Source organism: Rana temporaria, chromosome 3, assembly GCF_905171775.1.
Source record: "Rana temporaria chromosome 3, aRanTem1.1, whole genome shotgun sequence".
NCBI classification, from domain to species: Eukaryota; Metazoa; Chordata; class Amphibia; order Anura; family Ranidae; genus Rana; species Rana temporaria.
The window spans coordinates 232,313,396-232,340,506 of NC_053491.1; the positions used below are offsets into that span (position 1 = coordinate 232,313,396).

The 27,111-nt window shown below is 41.9% G+C and overlaps 1 protein-coding gene across 1 annotated transcript in view; it reads right to left on the bottom strand.

The window, feature by feature from the left end:
* The window catches only part of GRK6 (G protein-coupled receptor kinase 6), a 97,032-nt gene that overhangs the window by 39,376 nt on the left and 30,545 nt on the right, over window positions 1–27,111 (bottom strand). The window contains exons 5-7 of the mRNA XM_040344448.1: window positions 2,666–2,766; window positions 2,426–2,518; window positions 2,196–2,259 (exon numbers count right to left, since the gene is read on the bottom strand). Coding sequence (XP_040200382.1) covers window positions 2,196–2,259; window positions 2,426–2,518; window positions 2,666–2,766 — 258 coding nt within the window. The remainder of the gene's footprint in view (window positions 1–2,195; window positions 2,260–2,425; window positions 2,519–2,665; window positions 2,767–27,111) is intronic.

Here is a 27,111-nt window from a genome sequence, read left to right on the forward strand (position 1 = left end):
AGATGTTCTCATTACTGGCTATGAGGCAGCATACTGTGTCAGCCTCCTATCTCTATTCATCTCTGCATTATCAGCTGACACACAAACATCTGATAAAAAAACATTATACTGCAGAACGCTAGGAATACTAGATCCTTAAATTAGAGGAAAGGGGAGTGTAATGTGCATCTTGCCAATGTTTTTATTTTTCTGCTAGGAAACAGCATAACCAGTAGAAAAATAATGTCACAAATGCACATCTGCCTTATGAAGATGAGGGGTTTTTTCTTCTTCTTTTCGCACAGAGTTTTCACAGCTGCTATCCAAGGACTGCTATAGAGCTGTGACAGTAGAAATAAACCAATAAAAAGCTTTCAACATCTTCCATGCACATTGTTTGGGTGATAGGGGGCGCTGTTAAAGATGTGAGTCACCAAAATAATCTGGTGGCTAATAAAGTGGTGGGTGTAACAAACTTTGTGATCCCAGACATGTATTTCAAAACAATTAGTGAATTGGATACCAACAGTGAAATAAATAAAATAACAAATACATATAAATAACCAAGTATATAAAATACTACTGTTGTAAGTAAAAAAATATAGTCAAAGGAGTTGACTATAAGGTTGGATGAGTTACAAGTGAAGAATCTCTATGCAAACATAAAACTCAAAACAAAAAGGAGGAGAGAAAAGTCCAAAATGAATGGTGAATTTCTTGCCGGTAGTGAAACCTAAAATGGTTAATTTAATGTCTCTATTTTAATTATTTAAGTGCCACAAAGATGGTCGAAATCACTTATGCAGGATAATGCCTGCATGCATATCATACGTCACAGATGATAGATAGACACCATGTTCTCCAGTGATTCAAAGATGAGACATGGAACAGAAAAAAACCTCCATAGTGCAACCGGTTTTTAATAAAAAAAAAAAAAAAAAAAAAAAAATTAAAAGAACATGGGCCACTAACATTAAAAACTGCCCATCCCGGCACTGGGGCTGCAGACCTGTCAGTATAGCACGGATTCCTACATCTCCGTGTCGGCGTGATCGCATGCGTTCCACCGTCAGCTGCTGGCTCTCTCCAGGAAGCCGGATGTTAGGGTATACAGCAGCGTGACCAGGCTACGCCGCCGCACAGGTGCTGCATACTAGATAGACTAAGTGGCAAGGATCATATTAAAAAGGTTTACCTAAAATAAAACACTAACCGCCTACCCCAGTCCCCTTAACTAAAATGGACCAACCTTCCTCAACCCCAGCTCCTTACTTATCTTTGTTGCACAAATGTGGCCCGAGCCAGTGTTTAACAACACTGAAATTCTCTTCCACTCTAGCCCCCCTTTGGGTCAATATACTGAGTACCGTATTTCCAGGGACTGAAGAGAATTGTATTGCCAATGATGTAAACACTGGGCCAAGGGAAAATAAGTGGCTGGAATGGGTGCAAGGAGGTTAGTCAAGTTTTAGGAGGTTTGGCTGGTATGGGTTAGCATTAGTTTAGGTTATTTTCGAATTGTTCTTTAACCAGTTGCTGACCGCAATACGTATATATACGTAGCGGTTTACAAGTGGTTTACCGGGATTATGGCTGAGGATAGCAGCCATAACTACGGTATTGTTTTCTGCTGCCGGCGGACGGCTTTCTCATGAGTCGCTGGAACCGTTTCAAAGTGGAGAGGGAACGTTTTGTGTATATATATATATATATATATATATATATATATATATATATATATATATATATATATATATATATATATATATATATATATATAAATTTACATTGTAAAGCCCCCTATCCCTCTGTGCTTACACACAGAAGCGTACATTGTTGCGAACATTAGATCGAGAGCAATAATTTTAGCGTTCGACCTTCTCTGTAGCCCTAAACAGGTGACTCATAAAAGGCATTTATAAAGCATCGCCTATGGAGATTTTTTAAGTACCGTAGCTTTTCGATATTCTACATGCTCAATTTTTTTTTTAAGCGTGACATGTTAGGTATCCATTTACTTGGCGTAGCCCCATCTTTCACATTATACAAAATAATTGGGAGAAACTTAGTTTTTTTTTTTTTTTTATTGATGTGTACTTTTTCTAAAAAAAAAAAAAAAATTGTGTTTACAAAAATTTAAACATGTAAAACAGAAAGTGCTAGAAAAAAGCCTGGTTGGCAAGTGGTTATTCACTGAAAATCATATTAGTTCTTACCTCACCAAATCCCCCTTTGCCCAGAACTCTGTATTGGCGAAATGTATTCTTTGTGACTGGCTGTCTGAAAAGAATGACAAGCAGAGGATGAAAGACTGTCAACGTGATACTGATATGCTATTTGATGCATCATTAGTCACACCATTTAATACATCTGACATATTTAGGCCCAAAGGAACATGGCCTCCATAGAAAAGAAAATAACTTTGCAGAAATGCATTATTGCTTACCTCTCTAGCCATTTCCACTGTAAAAAGCGGTTGTAATGTTGGCTATCCAGGTAATCTGAAAATGGAGCCATGCTGAGGAAGTCATGGACAAGTCTGAAAAAAACAAAAATAATAAATGGTAGGGGGAAAAAAAAAAGAAGAAGAGAAGGACTGTACAATGTCAGACTGAGACAGATCACATTTTATAATTATAAGGAGTAATATACCAATGTCACATAACATGTCTGAATCTTGGCTTACTTAGAACAGTCTTTAAACAGTTCTTTGCATGGTTTGTTTTCCAAGCTGTCTCTACAACCACCGACCAGCTGTTCAGGGACCTCTGTGATATAATCTTCACTCTGTTAACATGAAAAAAGTCATTCAGCAGATTCTGTATAACTAATGAGAAATAAGCTCTAAACAGTACACTCATGACATGCATGCAACACTGTATAATGATGGTAGGATTAGAGATGATCACATTGGACACACATAAGGACTGACATTTAGAAAAAAAAAAAAAACACACACACACACATTGAAAGGGGACCCATGACCTTTACTAAGTAGCGCAGCACATTAAACAGAGGCTGGGAATTCCAAAGTGATTATACAAGCATGGTCAACACTATTATGGAGAGATGTCCTCCCACAGAGAGCCAAATGAAGTGGCAGGATACAGAGCAGATCTAAACAACTTTTCTGTTGTGGAATTCAGCCAAGACCACTTGTTTTAGAGCCGGTTCACACTGGGGGGGCATGACTTTGGGGGCGACTCAGCAAGGCGACCTGAAGACAACTTCAGAGGCGTCTTGCAAAATGACTTCTGTATAGAAGTCAATGCAAGTCGCCCCCGAAGTCATACAAGAACCTTTTTCTAAGTTAGAATGACTTGCGTCGCTCCTATTAGAACGGTTCTATTGACAACAATGGGACGCGACTTGTCAGGCGGCTAAGTCGCCTGACGAGTCGCCCCAGTGTGAACCGGCTCTTAAAGTGAGAGCCGGTTCACACTGGGGCGACTCGTCAGGTGACTCAGCCGCCTGACAAGTCGCGTCCCATTCTATTTACCAGAACCGTTCTAATAGGAGCGACGAAAGTCGCTCCGACTTAGAAAAAGGTTTTTGTACGACTTCGGGGGAGACTCGGGGCAACTTGCATTGACTTCTATACAGAAGTCTTTTTGCTAATCGCCTCTGAAGTAGTCTTCAGGACGACTTGCCGAGTCGCCCCCGAAGTCGTGCCGCCCCAGTGTGAACCGGCTTGTATTGTAAATGTAACATTTAAAAATAAATACTTACTTGCTCAGTGCAATGATTTTGCACAGAGCAGCCCTGAACCTCCTCTTCTGGGGGTCCCCTGCTGGCTCCTCCCCATTCCAAGTCCCTCTATAGGAAGCAGTTTGACACATGCTGTGTGTCCATTGCCACGCACAGCACAGCTCTGCCCCCCCCCCCACTCTTAATGGTTCCTACTGTAGCCTTTATGTTCAGTGAGGAGAGAGAGGTGAGAGGAGAGAGAGGTGAGAGGAGAGAGAGGTGAGAGGTGAGAAGCGCTGCTCTCCGGGGCAGCACTGGACCGAGTTTGGCATCAGGGGGGGCTGGGGGATCCTTTGCACAGAAGACGTTTTTTTTTTTTTACTTTAATACAGACAATTAACCTCTTCTCGCCTACCGCACACATGTATACAGCCTCATGGAGGTGGACATTTTGCGGGGGGCGCATATATGCACATCTCCCTTTGTGCTGGGAACACAGCGTGCTCATCGAAAGCCCAGGGTCTCGTACAAACAATCGGAACCCACGACTTTTGGTTTCAAACATTTTCTACTTCAATATTTTTATTAGAGATATACAAGAGGAATAACAGAAATTACATGCGTCATAAAATTCAGAAAGGCAGGGCTTAAAATTTCAAGTCCTGAGCTACTAGCTAGGCCTCAAGGGTTACTCGCCACCAGTTACACCACCCAACCCCTACCTGCCCTGCCCCTAATCACGTCCTCATAAATTATCTCATGAAATGACACTTAAATGTTTTATGCAGAATTACGTTACAAAGATAAATATTAACAACTTTATCAGTTCCCCTCAATGCAGGCTCACCTGTGCCCACCATTGCAGCGTGACCTGTGCCCACCATTGCAGCGTCAAATTGCAGCCTCGCCAGGGCGGAGGAAGTGAGAGGGCAGCCAGGACATGACTGGAGGAAGATTAAGAGCCACAGGATCGCAGAGCGGTATAGCAGGCTGTAACAGCTGACATTGAAACTGTCTCCGCTCTGCTCGCTCTTATACAGCCCCGCCTCCTCCTGACCCTGTGCCTGTGATAGACAGAACAACATCCCAACATTGGACCTGCATTCTGTCGATCAGAGGCACAGGATCAGGAGGAGGCAGGGCTGTGTGAGAGCGAGCAGAGCGGAGACAGTTTCAATGTCAGCTGTAACAGCGTGCTATACCACCGCTTTCCTCTTCCTATACCCTCTCTTCCACTGGGGTGAGCGACTCCCGATCAACCCTGCCTGCCCCTCTTCCAGGCAACCCAGCGCCTCGCCAGCCCTCATTTTCCACTCGCAAAATGCTAGTAGGCGAGTAGAAAATTTGAGGGACGATATAGGGTGTGTATAAGCCTAAAAAAATTTGACGCCAAACACAATGTTCAAGGATGTCAAAGAGGTAAGGCCAGGACACAGCGTCAAAGGCTTTCTGAAGTACCAAGGTAACAGAAAGCCTTCCTGATGTGGCCCCCCCATCCCAGTGGGATTGTAGGAGGGAGATCAGGTCAATTGCCCTACAAATTTGGTCAGGTCCTTGTCTCCCTGGGATGAAGCCCACCTGGTCTTAGCGAATGTATCCAGAAATAAAACTGGAAAGTCTCATCGCTAAGACTTGTCATGATTTTAAGGTCGTCATTTATCAGAGAAATGGGACGATAACTACAGACCTCACTTGCGTCTTTCCCTGGTTTGGCTATGACCGAGATAAAAGCAGCGTTCAGGTCGCTAGAGAAAGGCACTCAAATGCCAGAGTGAGTTAAAGAAATGGGCTAGGAAGGTGCTAAATTTCTTATAGTAGCAGATTGAGAATCTGTCCGACCCTGGGGAGGAGGCCATCTTAAAAGATTTTATAACTTCCAGTATTTCATCTAAGGAGGAAAGGTTTGTCTAGTGGTTTTTGGTGGGTTTGTTTTAATTGGGGTAGACTAAGGTCTTGGAGAAAAGATAACCTTGCCTTGGGGTGCGTGCGAGTTTGGTCATTGTATAAACTGGAGTAAAAGGCATGGAAGGAGTCCATGATTCCCACTGGATTCTGGGTCAAATTTCGGGGAAGGCTAAAGTACTCAGCTTTGGACTAAGTTTAGCTGCCAGTTTAGAGCCTATCCTGTCTTTTTGGTAGTAAAAACTACCCCCGGTCCATCTTAAGTATTTCTTGGCTGAGGTGGTTAGGGAGAGGTTTCATTAAAAATTCATGCAGGTTTATGCATGTACAGGACCAAAAGCATTTTAATATCTTCCCTACAATATGGCCATGGCTCCAACACAGATTTTAGGAGAAAGGAATGTGTGTGTTTAAAGACACAGAACCATGGCCAGTTGTTATTTCTATTAGGCCTACTTTTTTATAGTCAGGTTTACTTTGTGGTTATTCCTATGGTGTCTTGGCCCACAAAGACCTCTTCGGTAACTATTGTAACGGTCACCACCGTTTACGATATTCCCATTCCATCAACCACGACAGCTTATCTGACACTCCACAATCTAGCAGACATGATCCATAAGAATTCCCTCAGAGAGACGAGACATACGCTCTGTGTTCAGAGTCAAATGAATGAATGAACTTTATTGGTACACTCTCAGCTTTTTATGCAGTTACAAACATGTTACAGTAATCAAAAGGGACAAAGGAACTCTCCACCCACATATCACACAATGGGGCTTCAATCACATTCTACAGACATTTTGGCACCGGTCTGACACAATTAACATGACCTAATTACTACACCTGAGAAGTCAGACGTTATGACTCTCACCTGCTATTCCTATCACATAGTATCATCAATAGACTTTTCACACAAACACATTCCTTTACTAAACATAATTGACATGCTAATTCCCTACCCCTGAAAGGAGATATCTGACCTTCCAGACTTAATCAGTACAATAGACACAACACAGTATTAGCATCACACAATAGAATGTCTTTCAGGAGCCTATTGACCTGTTGAGTTCAGAACAACTTGTAATATTTCAAGATATCCTGCAATACATGAATTATCAGTAATGTCCCATCATGAAGTTTATAATTAATATTTCTCAGTCACCCTATGCTCAAAAGGGGCACAGGATGACCCAAGAGTCATTAGTGACGCTGGCACAGGAGTACCCCACATCCTTCAAAAGTCTCTGGGTGTCCCGGGCCATTCTGTTACAACTATATTCGCCAATCAGCTTTTATAGGTCAAAGTCTTGAAAGAAACCATTGCTATGATGGTTATATGAAAAAGGGAGTTATACACAGGTAAATAAGCTAAATATGAAAAGCTAAACTTTCAAGCTTCGAAAGAAGAAAGAAAAAGAAAGAAGAAAGAAGGCAAAGTTTTAAATATTTTTTGGAAAGCATCCACAGCCCGAGCAGAGAAGCCTGCCCCCTATCAGCACTTGATCTTTGGGGAAGCAGAGGTCCAACATGCCCCTTACTTAGTCAAGGCCAGAGCTCTTTAATCAGCAGGAGCATAAGCTTTTCTGATTACAGAGCTGTACGACTTGGCTCAACAGGGGGGGTGTCAGACCTCAGAAATGAGACCACTGCTTCCCAACAGAGAGCAAGGATTCCACTTCCGCTTTTCTACTCACACTGGTGTGGTTTTAGAAGAAAAAAAAACTGTAAGACATCAAACCTCTTGTTTTAATGTACCTGGAATGTAAGTATGGGGAACTAATGTCTATATAATTAAAGGAACCGATGGGTCAATTGGTCTTTACAGGGAATACACAAGTGTATTGCATATATTATACTATTCTATCCAGGGTGTCAAGACAGATAAACATGCTATCCTGTGTGTAGCAGCTGCATAGCCGTTCCTATACTAATCCTTTCGCTGCTAATGATATTTTGATTATCTCCTATACAAGTATACAATGCTGTCCTCTCATTCCCAACCAGCCTAGACTTTTCACAACTGGAGCTGCAGCACCACCACTCAATGTGAATACTTTGGCATACTAAAGTCTGCTGGCTTCCCTCTGATATTCTGTTTGACTGATCTGTAAGCAGTTGGGAGTTTTCTGTAAAAGATCTAAAGTTACACGAAGATCGCGGATTGCTCACAGTTGAAATAAACAGCACTGATAAGGAGGACGTAGGTAGGTGCACTCCAAGCAGCAACACTGAGCAGATGAATGTGCTTTTCATCACCAAAAAAGGCTGGACCTAGGCTGCTGAGGTACAACAATAAAAGAAGGGCCCCAGATGCAAAATAAGCATTTGGAAAATCGTCATGTCAATGACCAAAAGTACCCTTTACACCAAGGGTGCTAAACCGGTGGTGTGGCCCTCTGGTGTGGCTTGTGACCTCCCGTTCTGAGATGGCGAGTTGTGGACAAAGAGTGGATGGAGCCTACGCCAGAGGGAGCAGGAATGGCATAAGCTGATGCTTACTCTATAGCGTTGGCTCCTGTCCCAGGCAAAGTACATTTGGCATCAATTACACCCCACCCCTCTTGTGCACCACACCTGCAAGATATAAAAGAGGTCTATGGAAAGTAGAGGTAACCAGCTGCTGCACTGAAAACGCGGTGCAGATAAACCGCAGCGCTTCAGTGAAAAAAACGGTCCTAGACCCCTTCCACACGTTCAATCCAGTCGAGTCCACTTGTCCTTTTTGTGATTATGATTAAAACAGGGGGTAAACATCCAACAGGGATTGGTCCCACAGAAAATTACAGTGAAAGGTTGTTTATAATCTTCATTATGCTATTCAAAATAAAATAGAAAAACTTGAAATTCTGAACCATTTCATTTCCTTGTGGCCAGCAACTGGTTACCAAATCACTCAAGTATCTCTTACACGTATTTAAAAAATAAATAAAAAAGGGGGTTGGATAAGCTGCTTTATGGCATCCATCAGATATAGGTTTAAGAAAAGTGATTGTCACCGGCGCAAAAATAAGTTCTAAATAATACTATATTGACCTGCTGCAGTGCTGTATAAACCTTCTATGAGGTTTAGGTGAAAAAATTAAAAAGGTGTTGGTACTGCGCTGGTATAATAATGTGATCTAGTTTACCCAAAAAAAAAAATTTTTTTTTTTTTCCTATTTGACCCCTATAGTGATATAGTACAAAGGAAGAAAAATACCGCGCTAAGAAATAATAAAAGTCAATAAATTGCTAGTAAAGCTGCAACAACGGAGTGTTAATACGAACACAACAACATAGAACAAAGGGAAAAGGTTGTTGCGCTAAAATAAAAAATCTAAATGGTAGAATTGAGGAAAAATTAATTATGGAGCCAGTAACCCAAATCAATGCGGGACTAGAAAGAGGATAAATTCAGTCCTAATGCATCCACAAAAATAAAGTTCATATAGGAGTAGCAATGTTGAGGAGCAAATAAAAAACACCTTGAACCAGTAAGAATTGGAGGCTTACCGAATGGCAAGCAATGTGAGCTTGCGGCTGCAAACCCCAGCCAGGGCCTTTAAAATGATCCTCACAGGGGAAAGTGGAAAAGGAAGAGGATTCTTGAAGTCTCCACCGAAAACCAAATTATTGGACCGTATCATAGGAAGAAAACATTCAATGGTGAAGTATGTTTGATCAGCACACACATAAGGTAAGAAGTGACTTTAAGTACCACCATCACCAGCACCCTATAAATAGGAGGCTTACCAGAGCATGTATGAACATCAGCAAGTGGCTAAAACCCTAGCCTGGGCCTTTAAATCCTGGGCTGTAATGATAGTCCTACGTATCCTCCGTGTTCAATGGGTACATAGAGGGAGTGATAGAGCCCACATAGTGAAGTTCGTTTAAACCATGCGTTTAATAATTAAAAATTGCACTTACAGAGTCACAATGGAAATAAAAACAGAGAGAAGCCGGCCGGCTCGGAACAAACGCCCGTCCACTCTACACAACACGTCCTGCGTCAGCACGCTACCTTCCCGACGCGCGTTTCGTCATAAAATGACGTCATCCCGACGCGCGTTTATGACGAAACGCGCGTCGGGAAGGTAGCGTGCTGACGCAGGACGTGTTGTGTAGAGTGGACGGGCGTTTGTTCCGAGCCGGCCGGCTTCTCTCTGTTTTTATTTCCATTGTGACTCTGTAAGTGCAATTTTTAATTATTAAACGCATGGTTTAAACGAACTTCACTATGTGGGCTCTATCACTCCCTCTATGTACCCATTGAACACGGAGGATACGTAGGACTATCATTACAGCCCAGGATTTAAAGGCCCAGGCTAGGGTTTTAGCCACTTGCTGATGTTCATACATGCTCTGGTAAGCCTCCTATTTATAGGGTGCTGGTGATGGTGGTACTTAAAGTCACTTCTTACCTTATGTGTGTGCTGATCAAACATACTTCACCATTGAATGTTTTCTTCCTATGATACGGTCCAATAATTTGGTTTTCGGTGGAGACTTCAAGAATCCTCTTCCTTTTCCACTTTCCCCTGTGAGGATCATTTTAAAGGCCCTGGCTGGGGTTTGCAGCCGCAAGCTCACATTGCTTGCCATTCGGTAAGCCTCCAATTCTTACTGGTTCAAGGTGTTTTTTATTTGCTCCTCAACATTGCTACTCCTATATGAACTTTATTTTTGTGGATGCATTAGGACTGAATTTATCCTCTTTCTAGTCCCGCATTGATTTGGGTTACTGGCTCCATAATTAATTTTTCCTCAATTTTACCATTTAGATTTTTTATTTTAGCGCAACAACCTTTTCCCTTTATAGTGATATAGTGCTAGATCCAGTACAGTGATGTACGTGATGGGTCACTATAGAAACAGCTCTTGTGAACATATGTACTAGCGTGATGCTATGTGCATGTGCTGTGCCATCAAAAATAAATAAATGAATAAATATGGCTACCCCAAATGATGTGCTTGTGAAACAATATTCCAAAGTGCTATAAGTGAGTCTATAAACTATTATAAATATACATGCAAAAGTGTGCGAACATATAAATAATGAATAATATTATTAATATATAAAAATAATAATAAGGTGCGTTGGTGCCAAAAATTAGTTTTTCACAATTCATGTGCATTCATGCTGCAACACGTCCCCAATTATGGGTAAGCGCCAGTTCACAAATTCCAGTCCAAACAGAAAGTGTTGCTGAGTTTAAATCCTGGTGCTATATTTCATGCATACAGGGTGCTGTCACTTCTTCCACCCGACAAAGATAAGTGCTACCACCACCAACTGCTGAAATGCAAACTCACCAGACCCCAGCTGGTAATGTGCCTCAAAAACTTATTCCGTTAAAGTTGGTGAGTCCTCTCTGGATGTTCCTCAATGCCTCAAAGAAACCAAGGGGCTCATCATGGTGAAATACGTTTAAAAATATATTTATTTAAAATTCATAATAAAAAACTACTCACAAGAGAGGTGCTTTAAAACCAGCACCTGGTGTCTTTGGCAGTGTCAGTCTTTTAGACAGCCGCTGACCAGCTTATCGTACGGGTGTGTTCCTGGCTCCTGCTGTACCTGTGGTTTCACTGGTTGAAATTACACTCCCCCTTGCGCTGTCCACATAGCTTCTTACGCGTTTCGCAGTTTTGCGTCTTCAGAAAAGCTGGTGGATGATTTTGCTGTCACTGTATTTATCCCCTCTGTCAAATTGCACTTACTGGCCAAACAGGATATAGGTTTAACCCTTTCTCTGTTAGATCTATATGTCGTATGGACCTGACAGCACAGGGTTTTACACACATTCCCAGTGGCTGTAGTCACCAGGGTTGTTTGTAAATCTGACAAGCAGACTTCTGCCGTCCGATTGTTTCTACCCACCTCAGGTAATGGTGCTCCCCCCGCACACGTTTCCCTGCCATGCATCCTGGGCTCTGCTTGCCCATCTGCGGGCCTGGGACCGACAAAGCAGGTGCTGCCGAGTAGGGTTCGCTGTCCTCCCCACTCCTTGTTGCTGACCCAGAAAGCAAGGTGTTTGACATCACTTCCAAGTCCGCCTCTTGGTGTTGCCGACCAGCATACCTGGGAAAGAATGCAATGCAATATGCATTGCATTACATTCAGTGGAGCACAGGGTCTTTTAGACCCTGGATGTCTCATCAAAGAGAACCCGTCACCAAAAACGAAGATTGCAATGACAGTAATGGAATGAATCAGCAGCCAATAATTTTATGGTATCTTCATGTATTGCGCTGCTTAATAGTTGTAGCTATGGGATGTGATATATGCAACTTACAACACACCTGCCCATAAAATATGTAAAATACCTAAAGTACATTGGGTGGTTGCTTACTGGTTTTACATTACACACGTTCTGCACATTACAAATATTTGCCCAGTATTAACCCAACATTTTTTAGAAGCATAAGAAGTAATAACAATTTTCCCTATATTATATATATTCCTTCTTCTCTGGAAGGAAAAGTGCTGCTGATTGGAGCAGTGTGAAGGGGGCTCTTTGGAGTACTGGAAACCCGGGCTGCTGTGCTATGCGAGAGCTGCAATCCATCTAGCTATTTTGGTATTACAGGGTATTTTAAGTCTCTTTAACAGTAGCATATGTATTACCATATATGCAACCTTAACTGAAATACAGTAAAATAAAGAGGGTCCAATTGTGTTTTAATCCTCATTGACACTTGTGCAGAGACCTGCAGTTTTCAGCAATGTGCACCCTGTTCACACTTAAATGCAGCCTACATTTTTTTTCGTTATGCACTGTAGCTCACCTGCAGCTCAATTTCTCGCTGTGTACAACGACATTTCAAAATAATTAGCAAAAAAATAAAATAAAAAAAAAAACAGTGTTTTGTGCTTTAAAACCATCTTGGTCCGTTTGATCGACAACTGTCATGATGCTGCACATGATCAGTTAGGACACCAGCCATTGGATGGTTTGACAGTTTGGTTGAGCGCACAACCAATGCGACAGTAAGCCTTCCCGGCATGCCAGGAATGTAACTGTTTTTTAAACTGTTAAATCAGTGGATTTACCATCACTTTAGGTCACTGTGCCTTGGCCTGAGAGATGAGTCTTGGGAGAAATATCTCCTCAGCCTGCCTAATTACACTTCACTAAGCTTGCATGTACGCAATATGAAAAACTATGGGGGTTATTTACTAAAGGCAAATCCACTTTGCACTAAAAGTGGAAACTACAAGTGCAATCGCTTTAGATCTGAGTGAGACATGCAAGGAAATTGAAAAAAAGCATGTTACTGGATGGCCCCAGGGGTTCCCACAGGGAAGCAATGGATTGCATATGTTAACTCCCTGTTGGGTAGAGAACATCTGGCATACAAAAGAAGGAAAGTAGAGGGCAAGTTTGAAGAGATTTGGTATTCCTGGTTGGGAGACACGAGTGTCGCACCACCAAAACTGGTGACGGATAGATTCCGTATGTAGAGTGCAGAGGACTGCAAAAGAGAGATGTACATTGGAATATCATGCGAATGTAAAAATTTTGTATAATGTATTCGAATTGATTTGCAATGGAGGCCGAATAGGCATATGTATTAACCACTTAAGCCCCAGACCTTTAGGCAGCTAAATGCCCAGGCTTTGCGATTCGGCACTGCGTCGCTTTAACAGACAATTGCGCAGTCGTGCGACGTGGCTCCCAAACAAAATTGACGTCCTTTTTTTCCCACAAATAGAGTTTTCTTTTGGTGGTATTTGATCACCTCTGCGGTTTTTATTTTTTGCGCTATAAACAAATATAGAACGACAATTTTGAAAAAAATGCAATATTTTTTTACTTTTTGCTATAATAAATATCCCCTAAAAACATATACATTTTTTTCCCCTCAGTTTAGGCCAATACGTATTCTTCTACCTATTTAAAAAAAAAAAAAAAAAAAAAAATCACAATAAGCGTTTATCGATTGGTTTGCGCAAAATTTATAGCGTTTACAAAATAGTGGATATTTTTTTTTTTACTACTAATGGCGGCGATCAGCGATTTTTTTCATGACTGTGACATTATGGCGGACACTTCGGACAATTTTGACACATTTTTGGGACCACTGTCATTTTCACAGCAAAAAATGCCTTTCAATTGCATTGTTTATTGTGAAAATGACAGTTGCAGTTTGGGAGTTAACCACAGGGGGCGCTGAAGGAGTAAGGGTTCACCTAGTGTGTGTTTACAACTGTAGGGGGGTGTGGCTTTAGGTCTGACGTCATCGATTGCGTCTCCCTATCGCGAGGGGGCGGCTAGAAACGAATAGCCGTGCCCTCGTCCCGGATCGCTCCCCGCGGGTTTCCGACCGCCGCATGTACCGGGGGGGGGGGGGGTCCCGATCGGACCCCCGACCCAGGGAAAGGCAGGGACGTACATGTATGCCCATATGCCTGTACGTGCCATTCTGTGGATGTACATATACATGCGGCGGGCGTTAACCGGTTAAAGAAGAAAAGACAAAATAAAGCGGATAAAAAAGAAAATGAAAAAAAGCATTTTAGCTTGCACATGATTGGATGATAAAAATCAGCAGAGCTTCCCCTCATTTCAGATCTACCCCTCAGATTTAAAGCGACTGTACTTCCAAGTGCAATTTCAAGAGCACTTTACACTTCTAGTTTGCACTTGTAGTGCAAAGTGGATTTGCCTTTTCGTAAATAACCCCCAATATCTATTGCTAGGTCTGCTTTATGGACGTAAGAGCAATTAGGTTTGTCTGTATTGTAAAATGCATTATAGACAAAACTCTTCAGCTAAAAAAGTTTTTATTACAAAAAAATAAAAATATAGGAGCATAGAGGATAAAGTGGTGGGATACAACTGGCAGATTTAGGGAATAAAAAACCTGCACTCGTTAAAACAACCACCATTACTGGCCAGTACCCTGGCTATCTGTAGGGGACTGGCCAAATACCCCACTCTCTCTTCTCTAGTGAGCTCACTCACACCTTTTTCAGATAACCCAGACTTTCTGCCGGGTTTCGGTAATCGATTGCTTCGTCGTTTCCCCTCCAACAAAAACGCTACAAACAGGTGACTGCTTTCAGAATGGGAAGCTCATGGACTATCAGACGCTTAGGAGAGTGCGTGAACTACCTAATTTACCACTCTGGACGTACTTTCAAATACCTAAGCGATAAGACAAAACAAAATAACTTCTCCAGACAACTGACTGACTTTGAAATGGTCTGCGCTAAGGGTGATCAATTGCAAAAAGCTACCTCCATCTCCGATTTCCAAAATTCTGGTCCAAAGCCTTAGAGATAACTTTCTCCGATAGGCAATAGAGATATGCTTGTATCCTGGCACATAAATGCTCTATCAGCACCAAGACAAAGGAAATGTCCTATAAATTGCTCACCGACTGGTATATCACACCGGCTAAGCTACATGCCTGGTATGCTCAGACCCCCAATGCCTGTTGGAGATGTGGAGGTCAAGCGGACACGCCGATACACATTTGGTGGCACTGTCCCCTCCTGGTTGCGTATTGGCGTCAGGTCAGAGACCTGATTAAAATTGATTACGGAAACCAGTCTAGTACTGGATGACGAGTGCTGCTTACTACACATCTCCTCTCTCACTAAAACGGTACAAGAATTCGCTAACTAAACATATGTTAAATGCAGCCAAGACGTTGATCCCAATTCACTGGAAAACTACACGGGTACCCATCATCGCACAGTGGCTGGCAAAGATCTCAGAAATATGTGAAATGGAAGACACTCTCACCCAGGCCTCCGATAGTGTAGACAGGTTCCATAAGACATGGACACCCTGGTTCGAATTTCGTTATTCGGAAACCTACAAGGCCCTTCTGAAACATGACAGAATTATTGTATCTTAAGATAAATGTCACGTAGCTAAGCACAATGCTTTTTATGAATAGTCTAAACAAGAGGCATTACCCTTTCCCAATACCCTCTTGATCCTTTCATTACTGACACCCTTTCCATCCTTTTTTTTTTTACTCTGGTAAACTTAAGTATAGTGGTATAGATTTGTTTGAGTATCTACCACATGTTCTAGATAAGTTTTGCGTAATATAATATCTTGTGATTCCGATACAAACATCTTTAACCTATGAATAACTAAGATGTTATATTACTGAGACTTAGAGGTCAGGTTCCTTACCATGATAAATAAATCTACTGTTTAACAATTTGGTTGCGGAATACTATGATTGTCCTAAACTGTAACTGTCGTATTTGTCAACTTTGGATACTTGACTGTAAACGTATCTGTACTGTTTTTGAAGCTTAAAGCGGTTGTAAACCCGCATATGCATTTTTTTTTTTTTTTTACACACCTGCAAGGCAAAAGACATAATGAGCTAGGATGCACCGCATCCTAGCTCATTATGAAATACTTACCTCGGAACGAGGAGAAGAGAACTTACCTGGTCCACGCCGAGCACGATTTCATCTTGACTCTGCGTGTCTTCCGGGTATCGCCGCTCCAGCGCTGTGATTGGCTGGAGCGGCGATGTCGTCACTCCCGTGCATGCGCGCGAGAGACTTCAATTCGGCAAGGTCCGGCGGCTGCCGGTCCTTTAGCCGAGGATCCCCCCTGCGCATGCGCCGCTGCAATCAGCGACGCATTGCGAGGGGAATATCTCATAAACCGTACAGGTTTAGGAGATATTCTCTATACCTAAAGGTAAGCCTTATTATAGGCTTACCTGTAGGTAAAAGTTTTTTTAAAAAAAGGCTATAGAACCACTTTAATAAACTCTGAAAAGTTATTTAAAAAAAATAAAGATAAAAAAAAAAAAAAAAAAAGCGATAGAAGAGGAGAGAATGCAATTACAATCTGCGACAGTTATTTGTTGTACAGATTATTACACCTTATAGCGACATGCTTGAACATCGGCACTGCTGTCTGTTGGCTGACAGCAACTGAATGATAGGGAGCATAAAAAGTTCATGATGTGTGAATACACAATTATATTTCCACTGCATCCTGCAGAAGGTTCAGTGTCAACTGCAGAAAGTTATCAAGGAAAAAAGAAGAAACAATGATTTTTTTCTCGTTATTGCCAAGCAAGGTTTTAAAATATAATTATATGTGCAGCCTTTAAGCAGCTGAGACTTTTTTTAGTTTTACTAGCGATGCTGGGAAAAGTATACATGCAAGAAGTTGATAAGTGCACTGTAGGTAGGAAAGCCTGCACCACAAGACAAAGTTATGTGAAAAAGCCTCATCTCAATAAAAATAAAACACCTCTCTGCAGGTATAAAATACAGGATACCTGAAAGTCACCCACACCTTTATGCCCCTATAAAAACCATTTACATTTTCACCATGGGCCCATTCATTTTATGATAAATTTATTATTACCTAAAAATAGAAGTCCGGGCTAGAACTACGGTAACTATGCTTAAAGTGCCATTAAACCGGCATCATTAAAAAACTAACAAATGCTATATTACAAGCTGCTCATACTCAGTCACTATGAGATTAGTTTTCTGTATTCTGCAAAAAAAAAAAATTGTTGATCCTGCTGTTCTGTCTCCCCCCTCCTGTCCATGTCCCCACTGCTGTTGAGTATTTTGCAGAGCAGTGTTGACAGCTAGTGCACCCGATTACATGTGGAGGAGCCCATTTGACTATAAAGACACATGTGAGCATATACACAGTGCTAAATAACAGCCCCCTCCCTCCTCTTCCATGCCCACTAACCAACTAAACACAACGGGTGTGGGATATTACATCTCGATTGGTGGAGGCTTTACCTCCCTGAAATTCTAAGAGTCTGGAGGGGCTTCACACAGCCTGTGACTGGCAGAAAACCACCAACATCAACGGATGTTGGATTTTCCTGTGTGATTGTTGTATTTTTAATCATGTGAAATGAATGTACCACTGCTGTTCTTTTGGTTTAAAAAAAAAAAAAAAAAAACTTAAAATAAATAAACTTTAGGCAAAAAAACAAAATAAAATGTAGAATTATATATATATATATATATATATATATATATATATATATATATATATATATATATATATATATATATATATATATATATATATATATATATATATATATATATATATATATATATATATATACATACATACATACATACACACACACACACACACACACACACATACATACAGACAGACAGACACAATATATATATATATATATATATATATATATATATATATATATATATATATATATATATTTTTTTTTTTATTTATTTATTTATTTATTAGATCCATCCAACCATGTCATGTTTTGCCAAAGATTGAATTTCTAATATATGACAACTTAAAACAGTTTATTGATATTATTAGTCATTTTTTTTTTTTTTAATATGTGGCCAGCAGCAGAGGACTATAAGCTCCTCCTGCCACCATTTCCCTACAGACAAGCTGGGTCATGTAACAGTTGTATATCGATAAGGAAAGAAGGAATTTCGTTTTTCTTTTTTTTCTTTTTTTTATTAAAGTGCAGTCATCCCCATACAGAAAGACAAGGAATAATGAAAATTAAACAGCGTGCTTTTATTATCACTTTAAAAATCACTCCGACCCCCGTTTTAACTATTGTACCAACTACCCTATGAAAGGAAGTTACAAAGACACTTCAGCCACACGATCTCCCCAGTGGTCAGCGTCAGGGGAGAGGAGAAATCGCCAACAGACGGTGTGCCGAAAATGCGGACATACGGTCCGTACGTTAAAAAACGCGACAGCCATTTATGACACCTTATTAGAGTATGATTTAGATTACCTGCTAATCACGGAAACCTGGTTCTCTCCTGCTTCCCCGCCCAGACTGGACGAATTGGTCCCGCCTGGGTATAAGCTACTATCTTGTGACCGTAGCTCGGGGAGAGGTGGAGGAACTGCCTGCATATACAAGGCTAAGTTGAAAATTATAAAAACTTGCACGCAGGATTCTTATGCGTCTATGGAGACACTTTTCCTGCAGTGCAACTTGAGCCCTGAAGTAACCATAGGAATGGCAGTGATTTATCATCCTCCTAACGCTAAAGCTAGGTTTGGCGAGGAGATGTGCGAACTCCTAACGACCCAATCCCTGCGATATGCCCAATCTATAGTCTTGGGAGATTTCAATTGCTGGGCTGACGATGTAAATAATTCGGAAGCCCAGCAGTTGATTGCATTTGCAAACTCCATTGGCTATAGCCAAGATGTCATAGGGGCTACTCATAAAGCGGGCCACACCCTGGACTGGCTTTTCCAGTCAGGATGTATAGAGAAAGTATATCCCCCGAAAGAGATTATATGGAGTGATCACAAATTAATATTATTTGATCACAGCCATAAATTTCGCAAAAAGTCACCTCATGTTCCTAATAGGAACAGTATTCCAAAATTTTCGAGAAATCTCACTAAAATATCTGTTAAGGCTTTTAGTAACCACTTCCTGTTGAATATTGATAAGGCATCGTTTGAGTCCACTAAAGTCGCAGCTGAGAAAATTAATTTTTTCAATACGGCTATTACAAAAGCGCTCGACTACTTAGCCCCCCTAAAGAGAAATCATTGCATTAGGCAAGCAAATAATAATCCCCTCTGGTTTACCCAGGTGACCAGAAGTTTAAAATGGAAGTGCAGAGCAGCGGAGAAAGCGTGGAGAAAAAATCCGGCGCCCGCCTCCAAGGAGGTATATACCGCAGCCCTGAGGAACTATAAACTAGGGATACAAACTGCCAAAAAGCAGTTTTTCTCTGAAAAAATTGCTAATGCTAAAAATGCAGCAGCTGAACTCTTTAGAGTTGCGAAAAATCTAGCTAATCCAGCATGTAGACAGCCGGAAGAAGAAGCTTCACCAGAGTTTTGTAATATTTTATCAAATTATTTTAATGAAAAGATAGAAATTATTAGGAACAATATCAAAGTAGTAGATATTGAGGAATATTGTCCCATCTATGAAGGTACAAGATTCTCTAGTTTTGTGGATGTCTCTACTTTAGATATTCTGAATATCCTCAAGTCTCTTAGAGCCTCGTCCTCATCATTTGATCCTTGCATTGCGCAACTAGTGAAGGACGCCGCAGAGACATTGGCCCCCTTTATTGCCGACATTGTAAATACTTCCTTCTCCACTGGAACAGTGCCGGGTATTCTGAAGCGGGCGGTGATTATTCCCCTGCTGAAGAAAGCTAACCTGGCACGCTCCGTGTTGAGCAATAATCGTCCCATTTCAACTCTACCATTTCTGGCAAAAATCATGGAACGAGCCGCAGTGTGGCAAATTCAGCCCCATCTCGAGTCCAATTCCATTCTCGATGATTTTCAATCTGGATTCCGACCAGGAAGAGGTCCTGAAACCGCCTTGACCAAAGTCCAGGATGATCTACTCTGGGCCCTGGACAGAAATGAGGCTTCGGCCTTGGTATTGCTGGATCTGTCGGCAGCATTCGATACCATCGATCATTCTAGACTGCTTGATCGATTAGGGACTGTGGCAGGCATTGATGGTATAGCATTGGCATGGATGACCTCATTTCTGCTGGACAGGGTTCAGAGAGTAAGGCTGGGACTGCACTGCTCTTCTGATAGTCCCCTGTTCTGTGGAGTCCCTCAAGGGTCGGCGTTATCGCCGCTCCTGTTCAACATCTATCTGAGGCCTCTGCTATATATCATCCGCCGCCACAACCTATCTTTTCATGTCTACGCTGACGACACCCAGTTCTACATTCCTCTGCCCAGGGATGGGGGGGCACAGATAACTCTGGCCACCTGCCTGGAGGAAATTCAAGCCTGGATGGGGGCCAATTATCTTATGCTCAATGGCTCCAAGACTGAGTGCATGGTTTTATGCAATCAGCCATGGTCGGGCGGTTTCCCTACCTGGCCGGACTCGTTTTCATCGGTCCCAGTGCCAGTCACCCAGGTCAGGGATTTGGGAATCATCTTGGACGAGAGATTGACGCTACGACCACAGGTAAACCAGGTGGTGAGTTCTTGTCACTTCCACTTGAAACTCCTGAGGTCGACTTTTCGCTTCATTGAAGAATCGCATAAGATCTCCATGGTCAATGCCATTATTGGAAGTCGATTAGATTATTGTAATGCTTTGTACCTGGGTTTACCTAATAACATCATGCACAAATTACAGCTTATTCAGAATGCCGCTGCGAGGCTACTCACGGGTGTTGGTCGTCGTGACCACATCACGCCATCGCTGAGAGCCCTGCATTGGCTACCCGTGAAGGAACGGGTTCTGTTTAAGACTGGATGCATGGTGCACAGGGCTACCCATGGCAAGGGGCCAGTGTACCTGCAGCAAAAATTCACCAAGTATGTGCCCAACCGTACCTTAAGGTCGGCTAATTTGGAAACTTTGGCGATTCCTAAATTTCGTAAGAAAAAATGCGGAGGGAGGACGAGTGCGGTCCAGGGAGCACAGTTTTGGAACTCCCTGCCTCTAAAATTAAGGCTTGAGAATGATCTTTTTAAGTTCAGGAAGCTTTTAAAAACTGAGCTTTTCAGTCTAGCCTATGGAATTACATAGGTTTTTATAGTTCTTTGATCTGCTACTATTTTAAATTTGATCTGTTCCGCTGCCTGTGTGTGTTTTTTTGGTTGTTGCTGTATTGTTGTTCTCGGCGCATCGAGGCCTACGGGTAACTGACTGCGTTTTGTACTTTTTTGTACTTTTAAGAATTTTAATAAATAAATAAATAAATAAATAAGTTCCTAAAAACATCCCCTGAATAAAGGGTAATAAAATGTATAGTTCTGTGATACTCATTTCTAAAATAAAAAAAAAAGCTTGAGCATAAAATGATGGTCCCAGGGAATACATGCCTATCTATTGCTTGATATTACTAGTACCCCAGGGACAGGTAAACAGTTCTGCCTCAAATGAGGCCATAAACATAAGAACCTGTTATAATATCCAGTCTTGGCAAAATGTTTTTTTTTTGCAGTGAGCAATGCTACTGTCCATGTTTCACTTATAAAAGTTCGCTTAAGGCGATATTAAATCCTTAGTTTTTTTTTTTTTAAGCACTTGATTTAATCACTTACAGTATTAAAGTAGAAGTAAACTTCCGTCTGACATTTACCTATAGGTAAGCCTATAATAAGGCTTACCAATAGGTAGTGTAAATATCTCCTAAGCTTTACTGTACATGCAGCCAGTGACATCACTGGAACATGCGCTCTGAAGGACAGCCACCCAGGCTGTACCTTCAGAGCCCTGTGTCATAAACAGCATACTAGCACATTTTGCCATTACCTTGCAGGTAAGAAAAAAAAAAAAACCTCCAGCGGTTTACAACTGCTTCAAGTATGCAGCGTCCTTATCTTTTAATCCTTAACTATGTTCTAGTTTAAGCTGGTGTCATGACCGCTGCCCAAGGTTTCCCATTTCAGGGAGGCTCCTTTCTCTTGCAACATCCTATGGAGCCACTTGCATGCAGAGACTAGATTTGTGTCTCCCTACATTGTGTGCATCAGTAGAAAAACAGCACAGTAACTGAAAGGATGGTAAGAAACCCCCCTGCGTCTCCCCCCTCCCACCTTTAAGCCAACAGACTGGCTCAAGACTGCACTGTCCACTGTTAACTGTGAAAACTGGAAGTTTGGAGCAAGAGGTGGCAGCATTAAAAGCTGTAATCTGCAAGTACTGGGATAAGAACTTTAAGAAATTGTTTAATGGAATTGCCTATTTTATTGTGTTCAATGCGTTAAGCCAGGGGTGCCCAACCAGTGGCTACATATAGCCCATGGAACCCCCGGATGTGGCCCACAACCTCCTGCTCTGGGATGGTGGTTTGGGATGCCCAGATGGCAGGTTGCCGACCCGCCATCCCAGAGCATCAGTGCTGTGAATGAAGCCAGCGGTAGAGAAAAGCAAGCAGCTGCACAGAGAGCCGCATAAGCTGATGCTTCCTGTAGAGCGCCAGCTCTTGTCACAATCGATACCAAATTCACTCTGCCTGGGACAGCAACAGCTGGGAAAACCGAATGGAAGACTGTTATTAAAAGGTAAGTTTATTACTGAAATCAGTGTATACATGGGTATATCTGTTCTGCAGTGGTTACTAGGCTGCTTTCAAACTAATCCTGCACTGAGCCATATGACTTCTGTTATTACCTGTGGGTTTGGAGCACTTTCAGAACGTTCACTATACCATCAGGATATAATAGAAGTCTATGGCAAAGTGCAGCTTACCCGCAGGAAATCCACAGGTGCACATCAGCCTTATGACCCAATCGGACCCTCCATTCACCTCTATGTCCATTTACCTCCAATCCAAAAAAAAAAAACACACAGAAGGATCCGTCCCCTTCCATCTGGGGGGGATTAAATTGGAGGGCCCATAGAGTAGCGTGGGCTGTGTCTGTATCTGTTCTGCATATGCAGCATGGACACAGACCTGTCATCCGCCCGTTCCACTCATTTTGGCCCAGAACCGATTACCAAGTCGCTTAAATGGCCCTCCCTCTAACGCACCCATGCGTTAAGCTAAGGCTTCATGTACACGGAAAGTTGTTCAACCTCTCCTGAATGATTTAACTTGAAAGCTAGAAACTGGCGTCTAAAAACTTCCATTTAGCTGCGTTTAAATGCCGCGTTTGCATCTAGAAGCGTTTAAAGGTTTTTTTTGGGGGTTGAAATTAAAAAACGTCTGTAAACGAAACGCTGCTAAATGCGAGTTACTGCGTTTGAAATGCCTCTAAACACAGCTTCTGAACGCATTTTTTCGGGTTCCAGAAAAAGCCTCTAAACTCAACTGCCTAGAAACGACCCCGATAAGATAACACAGGAGAGTTCAGGAACAGTTAAAAAAAAATGCCAAACTACCCCTAAAAGTCCATTTACCAGCGGCAGTGTACATGAGGCCTTAGAAAGCCGAGAGTCCTCCCTCACCTATATTTTTAGAAAGGCATCATCATTTAATGTGGAGCTTACACAGGGTTGAGAACTCTTTTCCGCCATGTGACAGCACTAGGTGTCGGAGACATCTAAAAATGGAGGGAGGAAGAGGGAGTGAACAACTTGTTATTTCACAAATGGAAATTGCTGGTGGGCCCACCACTGTATGAGCAAAGCACTTTTTCACTTTAAACATTTTAGTACTTGCCTGTGGTAACCCTCTACACATCAGCTGGCAAAGAGCGGCAACACTGAATACTAACCCAACTATACTGAATTGCACAGAGCTGATATTCTAACAAATGGAGCTTGCCGATTGAGGAAGAGAACACAGAGATGAGCTCATCAGTGATCTGCTGCTGCTTTCCTGTCCAGCCCTAGCCCTGACCAAGCAGTAATAATTTGACTGCAATGGAGAAAAGTAAGCTCAGCACCTGGCAGAATTATACTTTAGGCAGTCCAGAAAGTTTGCCAATATGCATTTAGAAGGTTTTCCTTTAAAGTATTTTATACTCTGGTATTTTGTACAAACGTAAAATAAAAAAACTAGGACAAAACAGGATAAATTACAGTCTACCTCATATTAATGCTCAGAAGGCTAAACACAGTTTGCCTAAATGATTTATCAAACAGGAAAAGCAGTGGGCAAATACTTTCACTGCGGTTCATTACAAATGCAAATGTAAATTCAAATGCAAAGGCATTTAGCATATTAAAGCGTCAGGTATTGATATAAATCTAACAAGCATCAGTAATGGGAATGGATTTACGGCTTTTGTGGACCCCTAATGATTATGCCGGGGGCTCCGGACATCGACGGTTGCACTTAGATTTAAAAATTCTTGCCTCCCTCTCTCTCTCATCACAAAAGATTTAATTAATTAACTATAGAGGTCAATTGCCTCAACTGTGTTGTTCAATTTGAATGCAACAGCAATACAGCTTGGTTTGCAACAGTCTATTTCTAATACACTACTACCGGTAGCAGAGGAAATTAAGCAAGTCAGATTATTGTGATTCTATGTAAGTAATGAGATAGAATGAACAGGAACTTTCTAATTTACCGCTAATTATGGGCTTCCTCAACCAGTCATCTGGGACCAAAAGCTATGCAATTCTCGGAAAAATGGTCTAATGTTACTCTGGGGAAAATATCCTAAAGAAGCTTCTTTGTCTCTGAATTTCAATGCTCAGAAATTCATAGCAATCCAATAGAAGTTCTCCATCAACCTATTTTACTATAGCAGAAACATATTAAAGGGTCAGTTCACCTTTACCAAAATTCTGCCTATGTAGATAAGGGGTGGCTGTGGATAAAAGAAAACAGTGCAGCTCTGACTAAATAATGCCATAGGTGTAGGCCAATTACATATCTCCTCAAGCCTGACTGGAATACTCCCAGGACGTTGCAAAGAGGGAACTAGTCATTATTGCTCACCTTCATCATCACAGGAGTGAGTTATTTCTCGGATTTAAACTCCCTCACATGCATTTTCTCTCCCGATACAGTAGCTCTGAGCTTGGCGTTTAAGAGCTTACACCTGTGATAGGGACTCATGCACACTGGACGTTATAATAACACCAGTAGTGTTAGCTGTAGAAATATTTTTGCAGTAGTGTTTTTCCAACAAAAACTACGGTATACTCCCACAAAAGCTTATGGCTCAAAACGCTGATAAAAAAGGCAGAATAGACGCATTTTTAGTGTTTTTAAAGGGGTATTTCAGCATAAAACTTTAAACCTGTCCAGAGAGCCTGGAATGTCAGCCCCCCCAAGGCCAATCGGTCCATCGGATCAGGTGCCGGTGCCACCATTTAAAACTAAGGGAAACAGGCAGTGGAGCCTTGGGGCTTCACTGCCCATTTCCTACTGCGCATGCTCAAGTCGCGTGGCGCTTTGTAAATGGCCGGCTGTCTTCTGGGAGACACAGGTTTTTTTAATATATTTTAAGGACCCTGTTTATGTAATTTTTTTGTTTTAGGGTGGAGCTCCGCTTTAAGCTTCTAGCAGAGTAATGCTGCATACACACAGTCGGAATTTCTGACAACAAATGTTTGATGTGAGCTTATTGTCAGAATGTGTATGCTCCATCAGACATTTGCTGTCGGAGTTTCCAACAAATGTTTGAGAGCTGGTTCTCAATTTTTCCTGACAACAAAAGTTCTTGTCGGAAATTCCGATCGCCTGTAGCCAATTCGGACACACAAAAATCCTACGCATGCTCATAATCAATTTGACGCAGGCTCGGAATCATTGAACGTAATTTTTCTCGGCTCATCGTAGTGTGGTACGTGACCACGTTCTTGGCATTCGGAATTTCCGACAACATGTGTGACTGTGTGTATGCAACACCAGTTCGAGCCAACAATCCGTCGGAAAAAAATCCACGGTTTTGATGTCGGAATGTTCGATCGTGTGTACGCGGCATTAGAGAGCTTTTACAGCTGAAAAAAAACACTAGTTCTAGGGTTTTTTTTTCCAGTCAGGAAATACACCTGCCAAAAAAAAAAAAACCCTGACAAAAGCCTATGTCTGCATGGACACATAGGATAACAAGCTGGGGAGTATACTGGCTTCAGAAAATAAAAAAAATGCCTGAAGCCAAAAACAGCAGCTGAAAAAAAAGGCCAGTGTGCATGAGGCCTAAAAGGTGAGCAGTAACTACTAGGCCTTTCTGAGTAATGTCCAAACAATGTCCTTGGAAGTATTCCAGTCAGGCTTCATGAGGTATGTAAATGGCCTACACCTATAGCAAGAGCATTTTTCAACTTTAGTCAAAGCTGCACAGTTTGTCTTGACCTACAGACGTCTCTTATCTACATAGGCAGTTTTTTGCCAAAAGGTGAACTAACCCTTTGATGTATCACTTTCACTTTAAAAATGTGCGTTTGACAGAAGAAGTGCATGACCAAATTTTGAGTCCCTGGATTGCTTCCTGTGTCTGCTATGGCATCAGTGGCCTACTCTTGATCCGCGTTATCCCGTTTTTCAGTTTCAAGCTTTTCCCAAAGTACAAATGAAGATAATGGGTGTAAATTGTGAAAAAACTACAATCGCCAAGAGAGGCATTACATTCTTAAGTCATGTCGCTCAATTAGGATCATAGAATTGCGGCCTATTCTGTGTGTCTCTATTGCTGCAATTTGCAATTACAGGGAGTCCCCGAGTTACGAACATCCGACTTGCGAACGACTCCTACTTGCGAACGGGAGGCTGCATGGCCACTTTTCGTCAGCGGGCACATTCGACGAAACCTTTATGACGACGGGCACATTCAACGGAACATTGGAAAACGATGTATCAGACGTTCTGTGCATGCTGTTTCGACTTACGAACATATTCGACTTAACAAACCTACAGTCCCTAACCCGTTCGTAACTCTGGGACTGCCTGTATGCCAGGATAGAATATGATGTTTTCTAGGGTGGTGGCAAATCTGAGAAAGAGGGACTTGTAGGGCGCCCTCTTTGTCCCTTACAGCGCCTGAGAAGTATTGTATCCAGACATCCCTGAAGGTCTCCATCCTATCATTCAGCACAGTCAATAGTTTTTCATTAATCATTAGCCAGGAATGCTTGACCTTGACCAGTTCAAGAGGAAAGGAGCAAGTCTTCCAGGATCTAGCAAGGGGGATTCTGGCAGAAAAAAAGCCTGATGCTTGTAAA